At 44.9% G+C, this 24,538-nt stretch overlaps 2 protein-coding genes across 2 annotated transcripts in view; both read left to right on the plus strand.

Annotated features, from left to right (window-relative positions):
- The window catches only part of lonrf4 (LON peptidase N-terminal domain and ring finger 4), a gene marked incomplete at both ends in the record, with an annotated part of 30,495 nt that extends 12,222 nt beyond the window's left edge, over positions 1–18,273 (plus strand). Inside the window, 5 exons of the mRNA XM_080525418.1 lie at positions 250–371; positions 913–1,071; positions 1,383–1,545; positions 17,686–17,835; positions 18,121–18,273. Of these exons, the coding sequence (XP_080381544.1) occupies positions 250–371; positions 913–1,071; positions 1,383–1,545; positions 17,686–17,835; positions 18,121–18,273 (747 nt within the window). The remainder of the gene's footprint in view (positions 1–249; positions 372–912; positions 1,072–1,382; positions 1,546–17,685; positions 17,836–18,120) is intronic.
- LOC308153122 (uncharacterized protein) lies at positions 5,128–7,348 on the plus strand (the record flags this gene model as incomplete). Its single annotated transcript, XM_080526216.1, has 5 exons — positions 5,128–5,250; positions 5,694–5,841; positions 5,945–6,193; positions 6,441–6,711; positions 7,211–7,348. The coding sequence occupies exons 1-5, from the start codon at positions 5,184–5,186 to the stop codon at positions 7,346–7,348; spliced, it is 873 nt and encodes a 290-aa protein (XP_080382342.1). The 5' UTR covers positions 5,128–5,183.
- Positions 18,274–24,538: the final 6,265 nt, after the last annotated feature.

A 24,538-nucleotide genomic window follows, 5' to 3' on the forward strand; every position in this document is an offset into this window, starting at 1 on the left:
TGCAGGAAAACCGCAATACAAATAAAGTTATTATTATTATTATTAGTAGTAGTAGTAGTATTATCCCACTCCGGCCACTAGATGGGGTTGACTCAAACAAAAAGTATATGAGACAATACAAACAGAAAAAGAATCATTTTGGCTCCTACAAGTATGGAGGTAGGGTATAGAGGGTCATCCCAAGGATCTCACGTGACCTGTGTTCTTCTCGGAGATCCGAAATGACTTCCTGTGTTTCCTGTTTCCTAGTTCTTCAAGAACAGGAAGTACAACCCCACGGCGCTGCTCCAGGAGGTCATGACCCGCCTGTTCCCGGCGCCGCTGGCCGAGAGGAAGCTGCTCCACGACACTGAGATGGCGGAACTCTCTAAGTAAGTCACCTGACACAGTAAGTCACCTGACACAGTAAGTCACCTGACACAGTAAGTCACCTGACACAGTAAGTCACCTGAAACATCTCCCCGTGGCCAGAGGACTCCAGAACACTGAAGGTCGTCAGAAAGGCTGACTTTGTAACTCCCGCTCTCATTCTCTGCCTCCTCTCTCTCTCTCCCTCCCTCTCTCTCCTTCTTTCTATCTCTCTCTCTCTACCTCCCTATCTCTCTCTCTCTCTCTCCCTCCCTATCTCTCCCTCTCTATCTCTCTCTCCCTCCCTCTCTCTCTCCCTCCCCCTCTCTCGCTCTCTATCTCTCTCTCTCTCTCCCCCTCTCTCTTTCTCTCTCCCTCCTCTCTCCCTATCTCTCTCTCTCTCCCTCCTCTCTCCTCTCTCCCTCCTCTCTCCCTCCTCTCTCCCTATCTCTCTCTCTCTCCCTATCTCTCTCTCTCTCACTCTCTCCCTCCCATCTCCCTCCCTCTCTCTCTCTCCCTCCCTCTCTCTCTCCCCCCTCCCCCTCTCTCTCCCCTGCCCTGTAGTCTGACCAGGGACATCCCTATCTTCGTGTGCACCGTGGCGTACCCAGGGGTCCCGTGTCCGCTGCACATTTTCGAGCCACGCTACCGCCTCATGATGCGCCGCTGCATGGAGACCGGCACCAAGAAGTTTGGCATGTGCTGCTACGATCACGGGAAAGGGTACACACACACACACACACACACACACGCACACGAGCACACACACGCGCAGAAACGCACACGCGCACACACATGCACACACACACACGTGCACAGACACACGCACACACAGACACACACACACACGCACACACACACACACACACACACACACACACACACACTCAATAGTCTGTCGGTCGGTGTAGTAGTCTGTGATTATAACATATTTTGTGTGCACGTGTTTGTGTGTCTGTTGTTTAACGTGTGTGTGTGTGTGTGTGTGTGTGTGTGTTGTGTGTATGTGTGTGTGTGTGTGTGTGTATAACCAGGTTTGCAGACTATGGGTGTCTGTTGGAGATCCACAGCCTGCAGGTGCTGCCTGACGGGAGGTCCTATGTGGACGCGATGGGGGGCAGCCGCTTCAGAGTGACCAAGAGAGGACAGAGAGACGGCTACCACACCGCTGACATAGAGTACCTGGAGGACCTCAGGGTTAGTCACCACACCCACCCCCACACACACCCCCCCCCCCCCCCCCCCCACACACACACACACACACACACACACACACACACACACACACACACACACACACACACACACACACACACACACACACACACACACACACGTAGGCCTGCTGTGTGTTCCGGTGTTTGTTTCAGCCAAGATAGCATCATAAAGCCAGGCTTATATGATAGTGACATCTGTTGTCCCTGTGGTCAGGTGCCCTAAAGCGTCCTAGCTTAAGGAGTGCCCAAGCCTCTCCTACACCAGTAAAGCCTGGTGCACACATAAAGATTTTATAAATCTTAACAGATTTTTTATCTGAGAGAGGATATGAAGATAAAAAATCAGAGATTGAACAGTTATGATCGTATTGTGTGTGGTGTGCGCCGATATTCCCAATACAGCACACCACATACATAAAGATCTGTCCTACGACAGTCTAGAGTCTCGTCCCCCAAGCCAGAAATCTCGCATAATCAGGGTACTGATCTGTAGGGGCAAATAAAGTGTTGAAGAACGAAAAGAAGAAGACGCGTCAGTCAGCTCGCTTCTTGATTGGCTACATTCCATTCCACATCACAATCGGACTCGGGAGTTGTCAATTTCGCCCACACACAAGTGGACTTTTGATCGTAAATATTGAACACATTTTCCGAGCAGATTGTCGGGAGAAATTGACTCTTAACACACCTCACACCACAGGATAATCTTGTAGGATAATCTTTAGAGCCATCCGTTAATCTGGTGTTTGCTGTCTTTGGTCGGTAGGGGTTTATCAGATTCAGATTATCTTTGTATGTGTACCAGGCTTAAGTCGAATCATCGCACGCATTTCCCTTCAACATGGATGGAAGATTTGCACAAAGGAGTTACGCACACAGATCTCGAATTAGCTGTACAAATCATTTCATAATGAATATAAAGCTAATGAATAACTCTAGAGAGAGTGTCACCACACAGATCAGTTCAAGTAGTTAAAAGGAAATAACTTTGGGAGCAAGGTTTAGAACACATGAACTGAACATGATAAGTAGACGTCAGTGTGTAGAGAGAAAGACAGTGATGCTGAGGCCTCCCCCCCCCCCCCTAAGTGTCCATCTGCTCCCTAGCCTCAGCCCACCCGGGTCTCACCAAGACCCTGCCCCCCCCACCCTCGCTCTCTCTCTGTGAACCTGGAGTGTGCATGTGTTTGGATGCATCCCCAGTGGAGTGGATCCTCTGCTCCTCCTCCAGACCCTCAAACACACCAGGTCAACCAGCCTGCCTGCATGCACTCGGCCACCACGTCACAGACGCGGCCCCCTGAATATATGACCTTCCCCATTTCTCAAGTGCCAGAAGATCCTCCCCCCTGCCAGACCTCTGTCCAGACGCAGTCTGAAACCTAAACACCAGCCACCCCTCCAGCCTCCACCACAACCAGGGAGGGAGATAGGAGAGCTGGATTTCTGCCCTGCATGGTTTCTTAGCACTGAGAATGATCAACATCCTAGACATTATCTTCATTTATCTCTAGTCATAAATATGAGGAGAAGAGTAAATATCCCCCCACCCCCCCTCATATATGTGGGTTAAATAGAATTGAGTCTGACTTTAATGCATGGATGCATGCCGCTTACAAGGATTTAACTGAATCTCCTAAAGCTCCACTGTTGTTGATAGAACATGTAGATCAAGGCTTATACGTATCTTCAGATGTGCAATAATCTGACTGTCAGAATGAATATGACATTTGTGTGTGTCGAAGATGAATTGTTATTTGTCAGGTTTAGCTAAGTAAGTGTTATTTGTCAGTGGTTTGGCTAAGTAATATGGAGGGTGTATCATGCCTGATTTAAATACAATACAAACATCGGAATGCAATACACACATCGGAATGGAATACACGTGTAACACCAAATACAATGCAAAAATACGGAATGTTTGTGCCAAAATAAAAGCAATGTGTATTACATTTGAGCGCAGCGTATTCCATTCTAGCATGTGTATTGTATTTGGTCACGAGTGTATTCCATTCTGCATGTGTATTACATTTGAGCGCTGTAGGTATTATGGCACTTGCAAATAGGCACTTGCAAATACAATGCAAATTAGTATCCGCCCATATGCAAATTAGTATCCGCCCATAGGTTCTGGGTACTCATTTGCATTGCTTTTCGATATCCGGTTACTCATTTGCATTGCTTTTCGATATCCTATGTAAATCCGATCTAATTTGCATTGTATTCCATTCCGATGTAGGTATTATGGCACCTACATCGGAATGGAATACAACCTTCCGGTTCCAGCCATAGGTTCTGCCCTTTCCGGCCATAAGTGGCGCTGTGATTCGCTAGAGTTTGTAGAGTTCTGTAGAGTTTGCCCTTTCATCAATTTGCCAGAGTTTGCCCTTTCATCAATTGCTGCACGTTTTGCCTGTTGTGTGTCTCCAGCCTTTCCACGAGCCTTTTCCTTATAATAGCCTTATAGTATTAGCCTAGCCTTTATCATATCATAAGGTTAACAACATGGACGCATTTGAGATTGTACGACGAGAAATCCGTGGCCTCCAACTTCAGACGGAGCAAAACACAGTGTCTAACGATTTTGTGTTCTACCGCGTAGAGTGGCTGTTGGATAGAATGGGGCAAATCTCTGCTGCTATGGGTGTAGAATTTCCTCAAGTAACGGTAACCGCCTTGATGACCATTCAACAGGAACATTTGTTGACATTAACGATGCCAAACGCAACAGCACCCGAGACTGGGATCATCACCACTGGCCGACCGGGCCGTCCAAAATTGGACGTCCCGTTCAGTTTAATTGAGTTCTACGTCAGCTTGGGCATATCAGCGACAGATGTTGCCGGTATACTCAATGTTTCGCTGAGGACGATCAGAAGAAGAATGGAGCAAAACGACATGAGGTCAGTCACACATTGAACTGAATACTAAAACTAAAACCAAACTCTGATAATTATATTACCGTCCGGATTGACATGTCAGTATTTGGTAGGCATTGCATGATTTTGCAGATATCTGTGTTAACTGGTATGTAATATCGTGGTTCCAGTGTTGCAGCATTCGGCAGAAACCTTCGTTTTCCATAACACTGTAGGCCTACAGGCGAAGGTCCTTGCAAATAAACCCAGATAGACTTGGCAGTAGTCGGAGCCCTCGGGGAGTTAAAGTTTGTTTTGAAATATAATCGTTCCATCCAGACTTTAGATGTCGTATTCATGTTCTTAATTTTGATAACATCACAACATTCTGATAGAACATCGACATGCTAGAAACACATAACTACACATAATTAGATGATCACACAGCCCCAAACGAACGTATCCACAAAGTATGAGTATTTTGTGATCGTTAAACTGCTGTTTATTATATCGAGTGGTACTTGGGTACTCGGCTGCGTTCGTAAATTCGCTCTGGAAATCTGATCAGCAGTCATGGAATGCCTCTTGTCCAATCAATCCTACGAACGGACACACACAGACATCACTGTAAACTGTATGTAACGTCATATAAGTATGTCATAAATATTACAATATATCTTTTTTTCACAATAGGGTATCAGATTTCTATTCTGATGTGGAAGATGAGCACCTGGACACCATTATTTCTGATATCCAGCATATGTTTCCCAACTGTGGGTACAAGATGGTGCGAGGACATCTTCAAGGGAGAGGCATCAGGGTTCAGAGTATGTAGTCTGATTCAGAGTTTGGCAAACCTACAGCTATCTTGGCACCAAAGGTTTTATCACATGAATACATTTGCCATCAAGAAAGTTTAAATCATGTTTACATCCAATGGACAATCATTGAAAAAGGTCGATGGTGAAAATGAGTCCACAGCAGGATCCGTATATCATGCTTGAACGCTTGTGAACCCTGTTGGAATTTCCACACATTTTATGCTTTTATTTGATCTTCATATGAGTCCCATAGTCTGATGACGACTTTCAAGCATGACTGTATACAGTGTATTGAGGGAGGGGGATTTGGAAAGTAGCTTGTGTTGTTAGTGCAGAACAGTATACAAAGCTCCAAATCCCACAAAACAAGGTTATGTGATGTATTTTGTAACCATATTGTCCTTTTAAATTGTATTAATGATCACTGTTATTGGATATTATGATCATAGGTCTCCGAGTCCAACAAGCAATGAGACGCATTGACCCAGAGGGAGTATTGGAGCGTACATTACGTCTGAACACAATAAGAAGAAGGGTGTACAGTGTCCCCGCACCAAACTGCTTGTGGCACATTGATGGGAATCATAAGCTTATCAGGTATCCATAGATAATATTGGTCAGAAGTGATGAATAACAAGTAATTGAGAAAAACAAAATCATATTCATCATAAATGTGTCTCATTTCTTATGTTTTCTGAAGGTGGCGCATCATTATCCATGGAGGGATAGATGGTTTCAGCAGAATGGTTGTGTTTCTGAAAGCATCCAACAACAACCGTGCCGAGACAGTCTGTTCCCATTTTCTTGAGGCTGTCCATGCACACGGCTTGCCATCCAGGGTTCGCAGCGATAAAGGGGGCGAGAACTGGGATGTAGCAAGCTACATGGTGGCCAACAGAGGTATCGACAGACACTCCCACATTGCTGGGAGAAGTGTGCATAACCAGAGGTATTTCTTTCACAAGTAGTCATATTTCTGTAACAATACTCTGTAACACCTTACACCAATTACAATTGTTCAACACCTATTACCCATATTATTGTAATGGTGACCATGGTATGAAGCACTCTGAGGCGTTTGTATATATTTCATGGGTAGGGTTAATGAGCAGCCTACCCATGCAGTATATTTTGATATATGCATCCCTCTTTGTGGTTTACACCATACATATGGTGTATATTTTATCCCCCAACAGAATAGAGAGACTCTGGAGGGATGTCTTCATCGGTGTGACAGAGCTCTTCCACTCACTCTTTTGGCACTTGGAGTGTGAAGGACTCTTGTGTCCAGACGATGAGACACACCTCTTTGCTCTTCAATGGGTGTTCCTGCCCAGGATTCAGATGCACCTGGACTTCTTTGTCCAGGGGTGGAACCACCATGGAATCCGCACTGCCCGAAATCAGTCACCCATGCAGCTATGGCACAGGTTCCGAAACAGCCCAGGCGCTCCAGATCTACAGCAGGTTTCTATACTTTTTTATTAATCCTTTATTTAACCAGGGTAGTCATATCGAGACAGTAGCCTCTTTTTCAAATGAGCCCTGGCCAAGAAAAGCAGCACTTAATTAAAAAAAGATGTTGTTATTATTTATTTATACTATAAAAACATACAACATACAACATAAAATAACAACCAACAAGCAACAGAAACAGTGAGCGGATACACTGTTTTTATATACCTTTAAAATCATACCAAAATAGACAGTTGTTGTCATTGGAGTTTATTGGAAACAGTAGATCACTAATGGAAGATCCTTCAACTCATGCTGAAATAGGCTGACATTCTCATATTACATTGCTGTTAAAAATGTAACCGTCTTTTTAAGTGGTGCAGCCACTTCTATACATGACATGTGTCCGTCTGTGTGTGTCCGGTTGTAGCATGAGATTGTGACGTCATCTGTCATACAGATACCTCTCAAAACCAATAACCCTATCCATTCTGTTTAACCTGATGTTTAGGTGGACATTAACTACGGCATTGACTGGATTGGACCCAGTGACCCTGGAGAAGACGCTGCTGGAATTCAAGTGCCTGAGATTCATTCAACTGTCACGGCAACTTTCTCAGGCAGAGCTAGACCAGCTCCCTCATCCTGATAACTAGTGTTGTTCCGATACCGATACTAGTATCGGCATGGCCACCGATACGCACAAAAATGCTGGTATCGGTATCGGCGAGTACTTTACAAAAACGTTTTTTTTTTTTTTTTTTTTTTTTTTTTTTACTTAAGTTTTACAAAAACTTTACGAGTTTTACAAAGGTTTTGAGCAGTGCCAGACTAAGTGTTAGCAATAATTTTACATCGAGGTGAGTATGTGGCTCAAAAAACATGTTTTTTTGTTTTGTTTTTTCAAACGCCGTGGTATCGGATCGGTACTCGGTATCGGCAAGTACTGCACGGTCAGGTATCGGTATCGGTATCGGGATCAAAAAATGGTATCGGAACAACACTACTGATAACACAGTGAAAGATTATGGGGTGCACTTGTATTTGCAAACACTGGAAGTCTTGACTACCCTGTTGAGCTAGACTTTGGATGACATTGCTAGAGTCGTGAGGGACAGCTCTCCAGTGAAACACGGCAACATCCCCCAGCTTGTAGGCCTGGAGAATGGCACCGTGCTTGTTCAATGCTACGACTGGCAAAACGTTATTACTTATCATTACTTGTTTACTTGTGTTTGCACAGCATGTTATTAAAATAAATTCTGTTTCTGATTCAAGACTTTTTTGTATCATTAAAAGAATAATAGTTACAACAACCATAAAGCCTCCATAATGATAAGCTGGCTAATTAGCTTAGGTAATACCTTGCTAGGTAATAATGTTAGCTATAGCTATCTGACCCAGTGACTAACTGTTACGTCCACCAGGATCTGACCTCCATATCAACACTATCAGACCCTAACCCTCCATATCAACTCTATCACACCTACACCTGTCCACGGGCGGCTATTTGAATAGGCCTGATCTAAAGTATAGATAGTCGTGTGGAACAAAGGAGCACTTGAAGACAAAGGACTGCAACAGAGAATTTTATTTAATTTTTTGTAAAAAATTGTAAACATACATCATAATAACAATAAATTAATAAGAATAAATACATTTATACATTTTAATAAAAATAAAATAATGAAATACAACAGATCAGCAAACGAGATAAATAATCTACTGTTCATTCAGAGTTAATTGTATCAAGTGCTCTTTTATTGTTTTCTTGAAAGTGCATCTAGAATTAGTTTTACTAACATGCTTGGGTTAATGAATGAATGAATGGTCTTTATTGTCATTGATATAGTACCAAATAACGACATTTGGGAGGGGGGGCTCCCCTGGTGCTAGGAAAGAAAACTAAAAACAAGAAGGGAAAAGAGCTGGTTTACATAAATAAAGGCTATGTACACTGTCCACTATACTATACTATACAAATAAACACTGTGCTGTACTCTATGCTATACCTATTCTAACATTTCCTATCTCTGAACCTTATGTACCCGAGGGTTGTCATATTGCACATAGTGTTATTGCACATTCATTTAAAGTGTCGCAGTTTGCAGGTTTGAAATGTTCACAGTTGTGTTTCAGTATTGCACTTGATTTCAATCTAGTAGCTGCCATCAAATGTCTAGATTGTCCAGGGCCTAGAACCTAGGTATTTGCTGTGTTCAGGGCCTGAATGGCCCTGGGGTAGAAGCTGAGCTTCAGTCTGTTTGTCCTTGCGAACATGGTTATGAGTTCCATCCTGTTATGGCTCTGTGAATTACAGTAGATTTGTCCTAGGTCTAGGAGGTAAGAGATGTCCTGAAATGGCCTGTCTGGTCAGATAGTTACTTTATACACACTACTTGGTCAGAAAAGTACTGTGGTTTCTGTGCCCCCTCGTTAATCCTTCAAGCAGTAAACATCGTTGTGCATGTGAGCGCATTTGGACAGCATACATGAGGGTACATCAGGGCAAGCTGCCATTTGAATCTAAACAGTGGCAATGTTACAGACATTTCTATTTTTTATTTTTTTTTGCCATTTAGCAGACGCTTTTATCCAAAGCGACTTACAATTACGAATTACAGGGACATTCCCCCTGGAGTAACTGAGGGCTAAGTGCCTTACCCAAGGGCACACTAGTAGTGGTGTGGCTTCAGGCGGGATTTGAACTCACAACCTTCCGATCCCAAGTCCAACTCACTATCCACTAGACCACCACTACCCTACCTATTAACATCTACACAGTGGCAATGTGACAGGCTGGGGGTCAGGCAGGTGGAGTTTTAGCCATCACATGTAGTGAGGCCTATGACTCTGTTTCCATGCCCATGATAGTACCTCTCTGCTGGGCTGTGTGAGTAGCTCAAGCAGCCTGGTTCTATTGTTCCACATGTAGTGAGGCCTATGACTAAGTGTCCATGCCCATGATAGTGCCTCTCTGCTGGGCTGTGTGAGTAGCTCATGCAGCCTGGTTCTATTGTTCCACATGTAGTGAGGCCTATGACTAAGAGTCCATGCCCATCATAGTGCCTCTCTGCTGGTGCTGTCTAATGTTGTCTAATGTTACCTGTTACCTCCAAACTTCCTCACTTTGAATGCCAACCACCAATGGGGGTGGGGGGGGTTTGGGGGTTGCACCAGGAAGTGCTCTTGGTGACAAATAAATGCTTGCAATCAACTCAGAATCATGAAAAATGCCTAGTTTGACCCCTCAAAAGTTACTCAAGTCCAATTTAAGCATTTTCGAATTTTCGAAAATCGGTTATCAGTACCCCAACTTTGAGCAGTTTTTTATGAGGTTTCCCACAGGAGTTGAATTTCAACCTTTTAGGACATGTTATTACACACCTTTAGAAACACATTGGTGAAGACATTTCTTGGTAACGATTTACTTCGCAGATTGGTCAAATATCTGGTAAAATGCCCTTACTATTAAAACATGTAACGTTAGATATATATATCGTTATACAGGGAGCGATGTATTTCTACGGAAAGGCTGATAGATTGTAGAATCTTCTTGTCGGTAAAACGATGGAATCAATCTATTGAGGATTGTGATCTTAAATGCGTTGTCATCTCATGGTGCACAGCAATGACAGCATACACGATTTGACAAGGAAATAGAATGTTCAACACGGGTTGGAATCTCTGTACTTGATTTATTAAGACAGTCAGCGAATGGTTCATTCAGCACAGTACCACAGCATCGGCATTCAACGACATCATTATACAGACAGGCTGATAGATACGAGTGCAGCGCTGTCTGGGGCTCCAATCTCCGCGTTTATAGATCGATATAAATAGATCAACATAATGCAGCACTATCATGCACAGATCAGCCTTAAAACATGTAACGTTAGATATATAACGGAGCGATGTATTTCTACGGAAAAGGCTGACTGACGCGGGCATTTGAATGGAATTCCGGGGTAGAAATATTCTCTGCCCCTACTGTCAACTGGACAAGCGGTGCTGCGAGCAGCAGCGGCCGGGTGAACTCCCGGTTCATCGAGTTTACGGTTAAAAGCATAACTTTTCGGGGTGTCAGCGCGGTGGTTAAGGGCTCAAAATGACCGTAGACAGATGGTGAAGTTAGCAAAGTGTGTACCACCTCCACAGCCGGTGTTATTCGCGGACAAAGACGGTGCATAATAGCGATTTTTGTGTTGTGCTTGTTGTAAATAAAAGTTATATGATTCATTGAAATGACATTAAACTAAGATAATACGATGGTCAGCATAATTTTTCGAATCTTTATTAATAAGCTATTACAGAAACTGTCGTCATCGTTGGCATCGCGAATCCTATGGCCGGAAAGGGCAGAACCTATGGGCGGATACTAATTTGCATATGGGCGGATACTAATTTGCATTGTATTTGCGAGTGCCATAATACCTACATCGGAATGGAATACAATGCAATGGAATACGCTGCGCTCAAATGTAATACACATGCAGAATGGAATACACTCGTGACCAAATACAATACACATGCTAGAATGGAATACGCTGCGCTCAAATGTAATACACATTGCTTTTATTTTGGCACAAACATTCCGTATTTTTGCATTGTATTTGGTGTTACACGTGTATTCCATTCCGATGTGTGTATTGCATTCCGATGTTTGTATTGTATTTAAATACGGCATGATACACCCTCCATAAAGTAAGTGTTATTTGTCAGTGGTTTAGCTAAGTAAGTGTTAAAGTAAGTAAGTGTAAGTAAATATGTAAGTGTGTACCTGGATGTACCTGGTTAATGGAGGAACATCACCCCCACATGTACATGACTGAAGGACAAGATTTACACAGGTGGACAACCTGCTGTCTGAATAGTCCTCTCCTACATGGACTATGAATCTATGATATACCACAGTCATGGCAACATTCTTTAACATACATCTGTACTATCAACACACTTCAGTTACATGTATAGCACTGTTTGGGAAACAGGCAAAAATGGTACAGCTTCTTTCTCCATTGCAATAACATGTCTATAGATATTATTTAAGCCATGCCCAACTGTTTCCGTTGCATTTTAACAGCAGAGTCTTAAGCAATGAAATATTATTATTATTCTGTTTACATTGGCAAGACAATGTCTTCATGTTTCATCAGGAGCACACACTTCACAGACTTCCTGATGGTGCATAGCTGGGCCATACAAGTACAACTGTTTAATGATCTGGTAGTTCATTCACATCCTCTGTTTCATGCCCAGCTGGGAGGTGCATTGCTGGACAAGGAGGCCTTGCCTTGGCCTGGTCTATCTGGTCCAACCAGGGCTTTAATTTGTATCATCGAGGTCCAGCTTACCCTTTTCTAGACATAGCTGAGTCAATCAATTTAATTTTGTAATGAAATAATTAATTAATTTTGCAATATCTTTTCAATGCTTAAATATGTTGTATTGGTGAAGTCGGTTTAAAAAGTCTGGATCTCCTTTTTATGTCTTGGAACTCAAGATGGGATGTGGCCAGATTTCTGTGCAGCCTCCTCAGCCCACTGGGCCTCCAGCACAGCGATATGTAGCATGTTGTGGATGGATGAGATGGGACGCTCACCTGGAGGGAGGGAGAGTACGTAAATATCAGTAACAGTAACTAACAGCTAATGGGGATCCATAGAAACAAACAAATAGACTCACATATCATCTGCTTCTGGTCCTCATGGGCAGCGACAGCCAGAATGGAGGCAGGGAGAGGCTCCTGGTCCTGGACATGGACAGCAGGCTGCTGGGCCTGTGGCATGGCAGCCATGAAGAATCCAGGTGGGGGAGCAACCTGGTAGAGGTTGATGTCTGGGTTGGGAACGGTGCAGACGCTGGCCATCCTCTGCATGTAAAGGTTGGTTGTGTGAGCCTGGCGCTCCTCCTTGCGCTGGGCCAGGGCCACGTTCTGTGCAGCCTCCTCAGCCCACTGGGCCTCCAGCACAGCGACATCTAGTATGTTGTGGATGGATGAGATGGGACTCTCACCTGGAGGGAGGGAGAGTAAAAATCAGTAACAGTAACTGTAACAGCTAATGGGGATCCATAGAAACAAACACATAGACTCAGGACGCTTTCTCAAGGCCTGGGTAGCTGAGAGGGAAGATAATCATAATCAAAGATATTTATGGCAAATCTTTGGATAGTGGTCTTGTCTCTATGTGCAGGGTTGCTTCATTAAATATACTGACCTTTGTGCGGAGAGGTGAGAGTCAGCTGGTTGGTCCAACATGGGGCAGCACAGTTCTGGGCCTGTGGCATGGCAGCCATGAAGAATCCAGGTGGGGGAGCAACCTGGTAGAGGTTGATGTCTGTGTTGGGAACGGTGCAGACGCTGGCCATCCTCTGCATGTGCTGGTTGGTGCTGTGAGCCTGGCCCTCCTTGTTGCGCTGGGCCAGGGCCACGTTCTGTACAGCCTCCTCAGCCCACTGGGCCTCCAGCACAGTGACATCTAGCATGTTGTGGATGGATGAGATGGGACTCTCACCTGGAGGGAGGGAGAGTAAATATCAGTAACAGTAACTGTAACAGCTAATGGGGATCCATAGAAACAAACAAATAGACTCACATATCATCTGCTTCTGGTCCTCATGGGCAGTGGCAGCCAGAATGGAGGCAGGGAGAGGCTCCTGGTCCTGGACATGGACAGCAGGCTGCTGGGCCTGTGGAATGGCAGCCATGAAGAAACCAGGTGGGGGAGCAACCTGGTAGAGGTTGATGTCTGGGTTGGGAACGGTGCAGACGCTGGCCATCCTCTGCATGTAAAGGTTGGTTGTGTGAGCCTGGCGCTCCTCCTTGCGCTGGGCCAGGGCCACGTTCTGTGCAGCCTCCTCAGCCCACTGGGCCTCCAGCACAGCGACATCTAGCATGTTGTGGATGGATGAGATGGGACGCTCACCTGGAGGGAGGGAGAGTAAATATCAGTAACTGTAACAGCTAATGAGGATCCATAGAAACAAACAAATAGACTCAGGACGCTTTCTCAAGGCCTGGGTAGCTGAGAGGGAAGATAATCATAATAAAATATATTTATGGCAAATCTTTGGATAGTGGTCTTGTCTCTATGTGCAGGGTTGCTTCATTAAATATACTGACCTTTGTGCGGAGAGGTGAGAGTCAGCTGGTTGGTCCAACATGGGGCAGCACAGTTCTGGGCCTGTGGCATGGCAGCCATGAAGAATCCAGGTGGGGGAGCAACCTGGTAGAGGTTGATGTCTGTGTTGGGAACGGTGCAGACGCTGGCCATCCTCTGCATGTGCTGGTTGGTGCTGTGAGCCTGGCCCTCCTTGTTGCGCTGGGCCAGGGCCACGTTCTGTACAGCCTCCTCAGCCCACGGGGCCTCCAGCACAGCGACATCTAGCATGTTGTGGATGGGTGAGATGGGACTCTCACCTGGAGGGAGGGAGAGTAAAAATCAGTAACAGTAACTGTAACAGCTAATGGGGATCCATAGAAACAAACAAATAGACTCACATATCATCTGCTTCTGGTCCTCATGGGCAGCGACAGCCAGAATGGAGGCAGGGAGAGGCTCCTGGTCCTGGACATGGACAGCAGGCTGCTGGGCCTGTGGCATGGCAGCCATGAAGAATCCAGGTGGGGGAGCAACCTGGTAGAGGTTGATGTCTGGGTTGGGAACAGTAGGATTCATGTCTGCTGACTGTAAGATTGGAAACACTTTGGAAAATTTGTGAAACAAATAACTGTCTATCTATCTAGCTCTTCACAGAGGACTTGCAGGTAAATGAACAGAATGTGTACTGCAGATGGATTCTAGAACCCCAGCTGCATGTTCTACATTGTTAAGAATTCTAACTTCAGTCTTTGTTACATCACAGACCTTTTTTTTCTTTTTTTTTTCTTTCCTAGCACCGGGGGAGCCACCCCTCCTAAATTTCGTTGTTTGGTACCTGTACTATAGCAATGACAATAAAGACCATTCATTCATTCATAGCCAGGGTCCATTTAGAGGCCCTTAAGCATGTCTTTCCCAGAGAGAGAGAGTTGACCATATTACACATAGCTGCAACGTTTGCAGGAAAAGCACAATGCAAATAAAAAGTTATTATTATTATTATGATTATGATTATTATATTCATCACAAGTCATTTCACAGCAATCGGACTGGTTGCATTATGTCTCAAAACCACCAAGGTCATGTCCTCTGTGTATCTCAATGGGAGCTACAGTCCTGGTCCATCCATGTTGGCAGAGCCTTCTGAAAAATAATTTCATAGAACACTTTGAAAGAAGTTGAAACATTTGAAACAATGTAACTATTTATTGAACTAATAGATATTTCTTGGTTCATTCTCTAAACAACTGTTCAACTTAAGTTGAATTCAGCACATTGTAAAATGTTTAAATAACTTTAACTTTCCTCCACTTTGCACATAACTGTGTAGACAGAGAGCTTCAGATGTAGACTGACAAACAGTCAGATATTGCTTCCAGCTGTTTTACTTTTTCTTTTCAGTAAACCTCATTATGGTTTATGGATACCCAAGTATATCAAAGTTAGCGTTGTTTTGGGGCCCAAAATACCATAACTGTCCCATCTCACTTCTGTGTAATACTGATATAACTACATCTCACTGCTGTGTAATACTGCTATAACTACATCTCACTGCTGTGTAATACTGATATAACTACATCTCACTGCTGTGTAATACTGATATAACTACATCTCACTGCTGTGTAATACTGATATAACTACAGTAAACTGTGTAATACTGATATAACTACAGTAAACTGTGTAATACTGGTATAACTACAGTAAACTGTTTAATACTGATATAACTACAGTAAACTGTGTAATAGTGATAAAACTACAGTAAACTGTGTAATACTGATATAACTACAGTAAACTGTGTAATACTGATATAACTACAGTAAACTGTGTAATACTGGTATAACTACAGTAAACTGTTTAATACTGATATAACTACAGTAAACTGTGTAATAGTGATATAACTACAGTAAACGGATGCTTGGTAAAGTCTGTCAGTGCTGCTCCACCAGGGATGTGTTGAATAGTCTCATGATGGAGGCTGAAGCTCCATACTGACAAAGGCTGACAGTTTACATGGTGACAGTGGCTGTAGCTGGTCTGCATGGGGAAGGTGAATGCTGGTCGCCATAGTGATGGAGACTATAGTTGGTGTCCATAGTGATGGAGACTATAGTTGGTGTCCATAGTGATGGAGACTATAGTTGGTGTCCATAGTGACTCAGAGGTCTTTGATGATGTTGCCCTTGAGGCAGATGTCGTCTCCTTGGCTGAAGACCTGCAGACGCAGCTTCAATACCAGCTCCACTAGCAGACTTGCAATATACACACCTGCACACAGAGAGAGAGAGAGAGAGAGGGAGAGGGAGAGAGACAGAGAGACAGAGAGACAGAGAGAGAGAGAGAGAGAGAGAGACACACAGAGAGAGACACAGAGAATGAGAGAGAGAGAGAGAGAGAGAGAGGGTGTGACGACATGCCGTGTGTATGTGTGTGTGTGTGTGTGTGTGTGTGTGTGTCTACATGGGTTTTAGGATGTGTATGTGATGTTTGTCTTTGTATCTTGTCTGAGCTCATGTGTAAATTATGCACATCATGTACATATGAACAGTGTACACTTTATATGTAGCCCTTATACCAAATCCATTATACATTATATTCGTAATGATTAGATTAGATTAGATTCAACTTTATTGTTTTGGTATTTAACATATTTTGGTATTTAACCAGATGCAAATAGTGACATAGTGCAGAAGGCATGATATGTAGACAGTGAGGTATTACAGTAATACAGTATTACAGTGATAATAAATAAATATAAAAAGTAAATATACATGAGATGAAAACCAATATGTGATGTAGAATTATGATGTGATATTTACAGTATGATATTTACAGAACAAGGGAATAGGGCTTGAGGTATGTTACTGTACAGTATGTAAGACGTATAATTAGAGACTAATATAATAACTAGTAATACATATGGTAGGTAGCAAACCAGCAGTAGTGCAAAAGCTAAATTGAAGTCCTGAGTGTTTAGCCAGTAGAGGTATGGGGGGGGGGGGGGGGGGTGTGTGCAGGTGAGGTGTGTGTGCAGGTGAGGTGCGTGTGCTCCGAGGATTATGTTGAAAAGAACAGTCGGTGCTGGTGAGAGGCAGTGTAAACACTGTTGACAAGAGTCGACAACTATTGTTGACAACTGTTCCTGACTCACGGTGACAGAGGAAACCACTCACTGGGTGGTGATTCAGGGGAGGCTGGTGGAGGTAGAAATGGGAGGCCGGGTTCATGGTCATGCATGCGTGTCATGCTCACTGTGGTGATGTCAGTGATGCCCTTCCACATTCCATTCTATGCATGACAACGAGCCTGAGCTCCGATCTCCTAACCTCCACCAGCCTCCTCTGGTGGGACTGAACTGAGCCACACAGTAAGTGTTTTCTCTCTCTCTCTCTCCCTCTCTCTCTCTCTCTCTCTCTCTGTCTCTCCCTCTCTCCCTCTCTCCCTCTGTCCCTCTCTCTCTCTCTCTCTCTCTCTCTGTCTCTCTCTCTCTCCCTCTCTCTCTCTCCCTCCCTCTCTCTCTCTGTCTCTCTCTCTCTCTGTCTCTCCCTCTCTCCCTCTCTCTCTCTGTCTCTCTCTCTCTCTGTCTCTCCCTCTCTCCCTCTCTCTCTCTGTGTCTCTCTCTCTCTCTCCCTCTCTCTCTCTCTCTCTCTCTCCCTCTCTCTCTCTCTCTCTCTCTCTCTGTCTCTCCCTCTCTCCCTCTCTCCCTCTCTCCCTCTCTCCCTCTCTCTCTCTCTCTCTCTCTCTCTCTCTCTCTCTCTCTCTCTCTCTGTCTCTCCCTCTCTCTGTCTCTCTCTCTCTCTCTCTCTCTCTCTCTCTCTCTCTCTCTCTCTCTCTCTCTCTCTCTCTCTCTCTCTCTCTCTCTCTCTCTCTCTCTCCTCTTTCTCAGGCTGACGGGGAGGAGTTGGAGCAGCTCCAGGAGCTCCATGACAGTGTGTACCAGCAGGCGGAGGACTGGTACCAGAGGCTCAACAGCCACATCCGAGAGCAGATCAGCCGCCAGTATGGAACCATGCCAGACAAGGACCAAGACATACAGGTCAGACACACACACACACACACACACACACACACACACACACACACACACACACACACACACACACACACACACACACACACACACACACACACACACACACAAATCAAATCTAATTAAACACACAAGCACACACATTTACCTTAAAATATATTAATAATATTAATAATTAATTCAATTAATATAATTAATTTATAAATAATATTTTGGGATATTTCATTGAATTCCATGGCTTTGAGTAAACAGAATAAACAGCTGTTGTGATGGTGCTGTCCGCCCCCCCAGGCGTCGTTCGACGGCCCTGCCTGGTGTTGGTGGCTGCTGTCCGTCCTCCAGCTGGACCCGGCCTACCAGACCACCCTGCTCTCCCTCACCTCCCTCAAAGACCGCCTCGCACACCTCCGCTCCGTGGTCCTGCAGTACTTCTCCCAAAGCTAGACAGACAGGAGCCTGGAGCATGTGCAGGAGGACTGGCATAGCAGCTACAGTAGACTTGGCTAATGTGAAACACACACACACGCACACACACACACACACACACACGGAAACGGACTCTCTGTCTGGCCTGTTGGCCTGTTCGTATGGCCAAGAGTGGAACGACATCGCTGTATCATAAAGGCTTATTTATAGCTAGACCACTAAATACCATATCGGATCGGCTAAGAAAGGACTTGTTGTTTTGAGTTTATATTAGCTATGCTCGTGTCAACCCTATGATGTTTCCAGAGATCGGAGACATTTGTCGTACTTCGTTTTGATGATGATGATGGGGGTTGGCCTTACCTATAACTTCAACAATGAACCGCCAAAGATGATTTTGTTTTTGTCAGGGTATCCGATAGATTTTTCAATTCCAAAATGGGTGGTGTGAAAAGCAATGGTTCCAACGCTTTGTTTTGATATCTGCCAAAGGACATGGTCCCCGTGACACAACCTCAGCTGGGCCCTCGCTGTTCTCATGACCCCTTCAGTCCAGCATACACCTGCATACATGAAGGCGTTACAGTTTGACAGTGTACCTGTATGTAATGGAGGGTATGTAGGCTGTAGACATGTACACAGGATATGTATGTGCAGTACACTGTGTGTGTGTGTGTGTGTGTGTGTGTGTGTGTGTGTGTATGTGTGTGTGTGTGTGTGTGTGTGTGTGTATGTGGAGATCCATGTGACACAGCTACAGTTACATAAAGTCATCATGCAGTTTCACAACTCCCAAGACAAACACTTCTTGGAAAGGCGTTTGTTGACTTGGTGCGCGTGGTGATGTTTGCTGCACACAAGTCACAACAGCCCGTGGCTGCCACTGCTGTTAACCTACCACCTACCACCAGGCCTCCCCCCCTACCACCAGGCCTCCCCCCTACCACCAGACCTCCCCACCTACCACCATGCCTCCCTCCTACCACCAGGCCTCCCCAGCTACCACCAGGCCTCCCCACCTACCACCAGGCCTCCCCACCTACCCCCAGGCCTCCCCAGCTACCACCAGGCCTCCCTCCTACCACCATGCCTCCCCACCTACCCCCAGGCCTCCCCAGCTACCACCAGGCCTCCCCACCTACCACCAGACCTCCCCCCTACCACCAGGCCTCCCCAGCTACCACCAGGCCTCCCCACCTACCACCAGACCTCCCCCTACCACCAGGCCTCCCCCCTACCCACCTACCACCAGGCCTCCCCACCTACCACCAGGCCTCCCCACCTACCACCAGACCTCCCCCCCTACCACCAGGCCTCCCCAGCTACCACCAGGCCCCCAGGGAATCCAGGGGGCGCTTCCCCAAGGACAGAGCCCGGCCTGCGGTGACTCTGGGTGAGCATAAAGACCTCTAGCACCTCCTGTCAGTCTGGCTCCACGTTGGCCAATCGTAGCGGTGCCTGGAGTGCCTGGCCCTACTCAGCAAGGTGACATTTTGAGTGTTTACGAGACTAGAGACAGTGGACAGACTTGTCATTCTGGTTTTTAGTAGGTTTTCTTTTTTTAACTCACACTTCATGTGTGTTTTTCGAAAAGTGTTATTTGGTACGACATCGCTATTCAACCGCCTAGTTCATGTGAATGAATGAATGAATGAATGGTCTTTATTGTCATTGAAATAGTACAGGTACCAAACAACGAAATTTGGGAGACATACATTTGGACAACATACAGTATGGTTTCTAACAGACAGTCACAGACAGTCATCTGTGTGTACTACGGTCTAGTACAGAACAGTACTCCTGCTAGTGTACTGCACTTATAATGGACTGCACTTATATAGCGTCTTTATCCAAAGCGCTTTACAACGGTCTCTCATTCACCCATTCACACACACACATTCACACACCAATGGCGGCAAGCTACCATGCAAGGCGCCGGCCCCGCTCACTGGGAGCAATTTGGGGTTCAGTGTCTTGCCCAAGGACACTTCGACATGTGGCCAGCCGGGGCTTGAACCGCCGATCTGCCAACCTTGCGATCATTAGACGGCGGCTCTACCTCATTAGACGGCGGCTCTACCTCCTGTGACACAGCCCCAGATGATCAGACTTTTATTGGTGTGTGGTTTACCTTCTGGAGCGAGACATTAAAGGGCCTAGTATTATGCACTACAATGCCTCTCTGAAGCACATACAGACAGACAGACAGACAGACAGACAGACAGACAGACAGACAGACAGACAGACAGATAGACAGACAGACAGGTGGACGGAAGGACTCAGGGACAGGCTGGGCCTCATCCCCTGGGTCGTCTGACCTTTAACCCTTTATGCTGGTTACCCTGTACAGTGCCACCTCCGTACCAGGACTGCCTTCCACCTTGGCCTCAGTTTTCAAAACTGAAAACCTTGTTTGTTAGCTGTGCACGGAAATGGCCTTAAGGAGCATGCCTTTGTCAGGGAAAGCAAGTTGAGGAGACACTGGTCAACTTGTAAAGTTCTCTAGACACACACACACACACACACACACACACACACATACACACACGGAGAGACATAGCTAATCCATAGCTACTGATCTTCACACCATTTTTCTGAACACACAAAACCATGTTGTCCACTGTCTAACACACAACACCAAAAAACCATGTTGTCTAATGTCTAACACACAACACACAACTCAAACTACAGGTTCAGTTGTTGACCATCAGTAAGACAAACAGACTCACAGCTTTATCAACTAATCAAAGTGTCGCTTCATAGATTTCAGTCATATGGACTCTGGGCCGATCCAACAAAAAGGGATTTTGATCAGGAAATGCAGTGTAATTTGTATCCTCACGTGTGAATACTGTATGTTGTACATGAGAGTTGGTGGAGATCACTGATCTCAGATCAGTACCAAGTGTGTCATGTGGAGGTGAATTCTTGGTCATGAACGATCTCTCCTCATCTCCACAAAGCTCTATTCAGGAAGAAAGGACATTGCTGTTAACATTTGGGTGTATACTGATTACAGTTGAATTCTTCATCAAGGTGATTTTTTTGTAAACTCTCTCCCCTCCTCCTATCACTTCTTATCGGAGAGGGCGTCTATTTTTGCACATTGTAACTGATTGGCATGTCTTGTTTCTCATGTTCAGTGGTGGTATCTCTGTCAGTTCTTTGCGGCTTTGTTTTGTTCTTTTTCTACACAGATTGTAAATGGTAAATGGACTGCACTTATATAGTGCCTTTTTTGCTGGGAGCAATTTTGGGGTTCAGTGTCTTGCCCAAGGACACTTCGACATGTGGCCAGCCGGGACTCGAACCACTGATCTGCCAACCTTGTGATCATTAGACGGCGACTCTACCTCCTGCGCCAGAGCCGCCCCATTGTGCATATTTTGTTTGGTTCTTTTCTTTTGATGTGAAGTGGTGTCGCCTACACCAAGACATGTAGCACTGGGGAGAGCCTGGGGTGGAAATAATCAAGTGACTGGAAACGCTCATTTTCAATCTAAACAAGATTGAAAAAAATAACTAATGCGCTGTAGGACAATATTTAACCTTTGTAGTCAACAAAACAACATTTAAAATGAAAAATGAAACACAGTATTAACTCGCTTATTCAACCCTGCTACACAGAAAATTGGATACAGTACTTGTTGAGTTGGGTTGAGTTTTCTCTCTTGATCTGCACCCGCGACGACTCTGCTGACACAAAGATCAAGAGAGAAAACGCCATAGAGTTGAAGCTAAGCCACCGACTGTAGAACGACCTTTCAGGCAGCCCCGTATACCAGGCCCCCTCGCCATAGCCACACGACCAGTGACTTACATCCATTGTAGAGAGAACCTATGGATCAGGGGAGGCCGGTAGAGGTAGAAATCGGAGGACGGGCTCATTGTAATGCATGGGACGGAATGGAGGACACTATGAGCCTGTCCTCTGATTTCTACCTCTACCAGCCTCCTCTGCTATGGATCACCTGTTCCTGAACGCTGTTGGAACAAAGCGGACTGAATCAGTTTAGCCTCTAGCACGAGGCGATATACAGTATCTAACACACGACATGTGATCCATCCAACTGACCCAGAGGGACTCTCTCTAGGAACATGTAACGATGGATGTGTGAGTGACGGCTAGAGTGTGAGGCATCTAAAACATCTGCATGAAATAGTCTGTGAGTGAAACATGCTGTTCCTGTTAGCGATGTTAGCGATGTCAGTGTTTGTGGATGGAGGTCAGTCACTGTGGTGTTATCCCAGTATGGATGTCTGATATTTTTCTTTTCTTTGGGCAGACCAGCCCAATTGTATTTTAGGTGATTTAAAGATGAAAGGAGAAGGGGTATATTTTTGAACTTGTCAAACTTGTAGCCTACTACACCACATTGTGTCTAATGAATTGTTCTGAATCCCCTGCAGTCTAAACAACAGGGCCAACAGTTGATAATAAATCATAATACTTGTTGATGACCCTGGATGATGTTTCAAATGCTAATATTGTAAATAAAGTTATTCAAAATGAACACATTGTGTATGATTCATTTGAATGTTCAGTTATTATCAGGGCTGCCAAGTCTCACGCAATCACCGTGAGACTCACGCATTTCAACCAGTTCTCACGCTCTCACGCCGCATCTCTATTTCTCACGGCGAGAAATAACTTTTATTTTTGAAATTCCTTGAGAGAAAGCTACCGGACATGAGTTTCGTGGCATCTTAATGCACACGCGTTAACTTGAGTCTGCAATCGAAGCGGCAGGCGAGCTCTGATGGAAGAACCTGTGTTCACACGAGCTGCAAGAACGTAGCAAGCAGGGTTGCCAGATTGGGCTACTTTTGGTCACACTGGATGGGTGGATTCGGCAGCTTTTAGACCGGTTGGGCTGGACATTGTCAATTCCATCTGGCAACCGTGGTAGCAAAATATGTGCATACATTACAACATCGTATCTGGTAGCCTACTGGACTGGGTTGCACCAATATGGCGTAAGTCATTACTAAATGCAGGCATTTAGTAGTTACTAAACCCCTAGTTGTTACTAGCTAGTTTCAAACTAGTTGTTTACTAATTTCGGTCGCACCACGCCAATCTTTTGCCAATCTTAGCTAGTAAATACTCAGTTTTGGTAACTGTTTTTTGTTTCTCTACTGTAACATAACCAGGTACATTAATAATAATAATTATTAATAATTACAATTTACAATACAAATACAACAATTGGGGGTCCCTCCCAAAAAATGTGGGCGCGCTGCGCGCGCACAAAATCACACACCAAGCCCTCATTCTGACCCAGGAAAAACCCTGGTATGTACTGTATAACATGATAGCCATCTATGAGCAATGCACTGTATATAAGATGATGACCACAGGTCTTTCTGCTGCTGACCAAGGGGCTGAGTCCTGTTGATGGGGCCAATTTTTCTTTCAGAGTCTGTAGGCTACTGTATTTGTTTATTAAGATTTCATAAATATGATATATTGTCTGAATTTTTTTCTTGTTTTATAAAATGTTATTATTTATTATTTTCATTTCTTGTGCTGGTTTATTATGAACAACATGTAAAATTGCAGGAAACTAGCACAAATAATTGGGTGGGAGAGAGGGGCCGCCGCTGCCAAAACGTGCACAGTTTTGGGTCGCTCCACCGCCAAAAAATCTCACTCCAAACTCAGTGGCGGGCGGTGCATTTCACACCTAGGCCTTCAGTGATGTCCTACCTGAATTATTCCACCTCTTAATACCATCATTATGACGCCATGGCTCTAGAAACTATACATTTAGACAGAAACGCAGTATAACCGGGCGTTGCCATTGTTATTATAGCGGCACCTTGTCTGGGTGTATTCAATTCATTGCATGAAAACGAAAGCGTCAGTTATTTCCCGAACATTGCGGTCTGTCGATCTCGATAGGAGAACCGTTTCGAGGTTCCATTTAAGGATGGTTATCTTCCTCGTGTTCATACGGTCACGGGGGTGTGTCGTTTTCCATGGTAGCAGCCCGGGAAGTGGTTAGAAGATCGCATTGAAGCCCCACTTACTCACACAACTGAGCCAGGCAACACAACACACATATCTATGGACCCCAGGGTCGCTCCGTATGTCTACATCTCTTGCAGAAAACATTAAATGCTTTGTACTCACCAAAACAACTGATTATTTGAACACAAAATCCATTCTCCTTTCTTTCCTCAAGAAGACTTCAATGACTCTGTTGTACAGTTGATCAGTTCCACCAATAAGTCCTTTTACATGGATAGCGTCGCTAACGTCGGGGTTCGGCTTGTAGAA

This window comes from Nansenia antarctica (assembly GCF_963989245.1).
Source record: "Nansenia antarctica genome assembly, chromosome: 3".
In the NCBI taxonomy this organism is placed as follows: Eukaryota; Metazoa; Chordata; class Actinopteri; order Argentiniformes; family Microstomatidae; genus Nansenia; species Nansenia antarctica.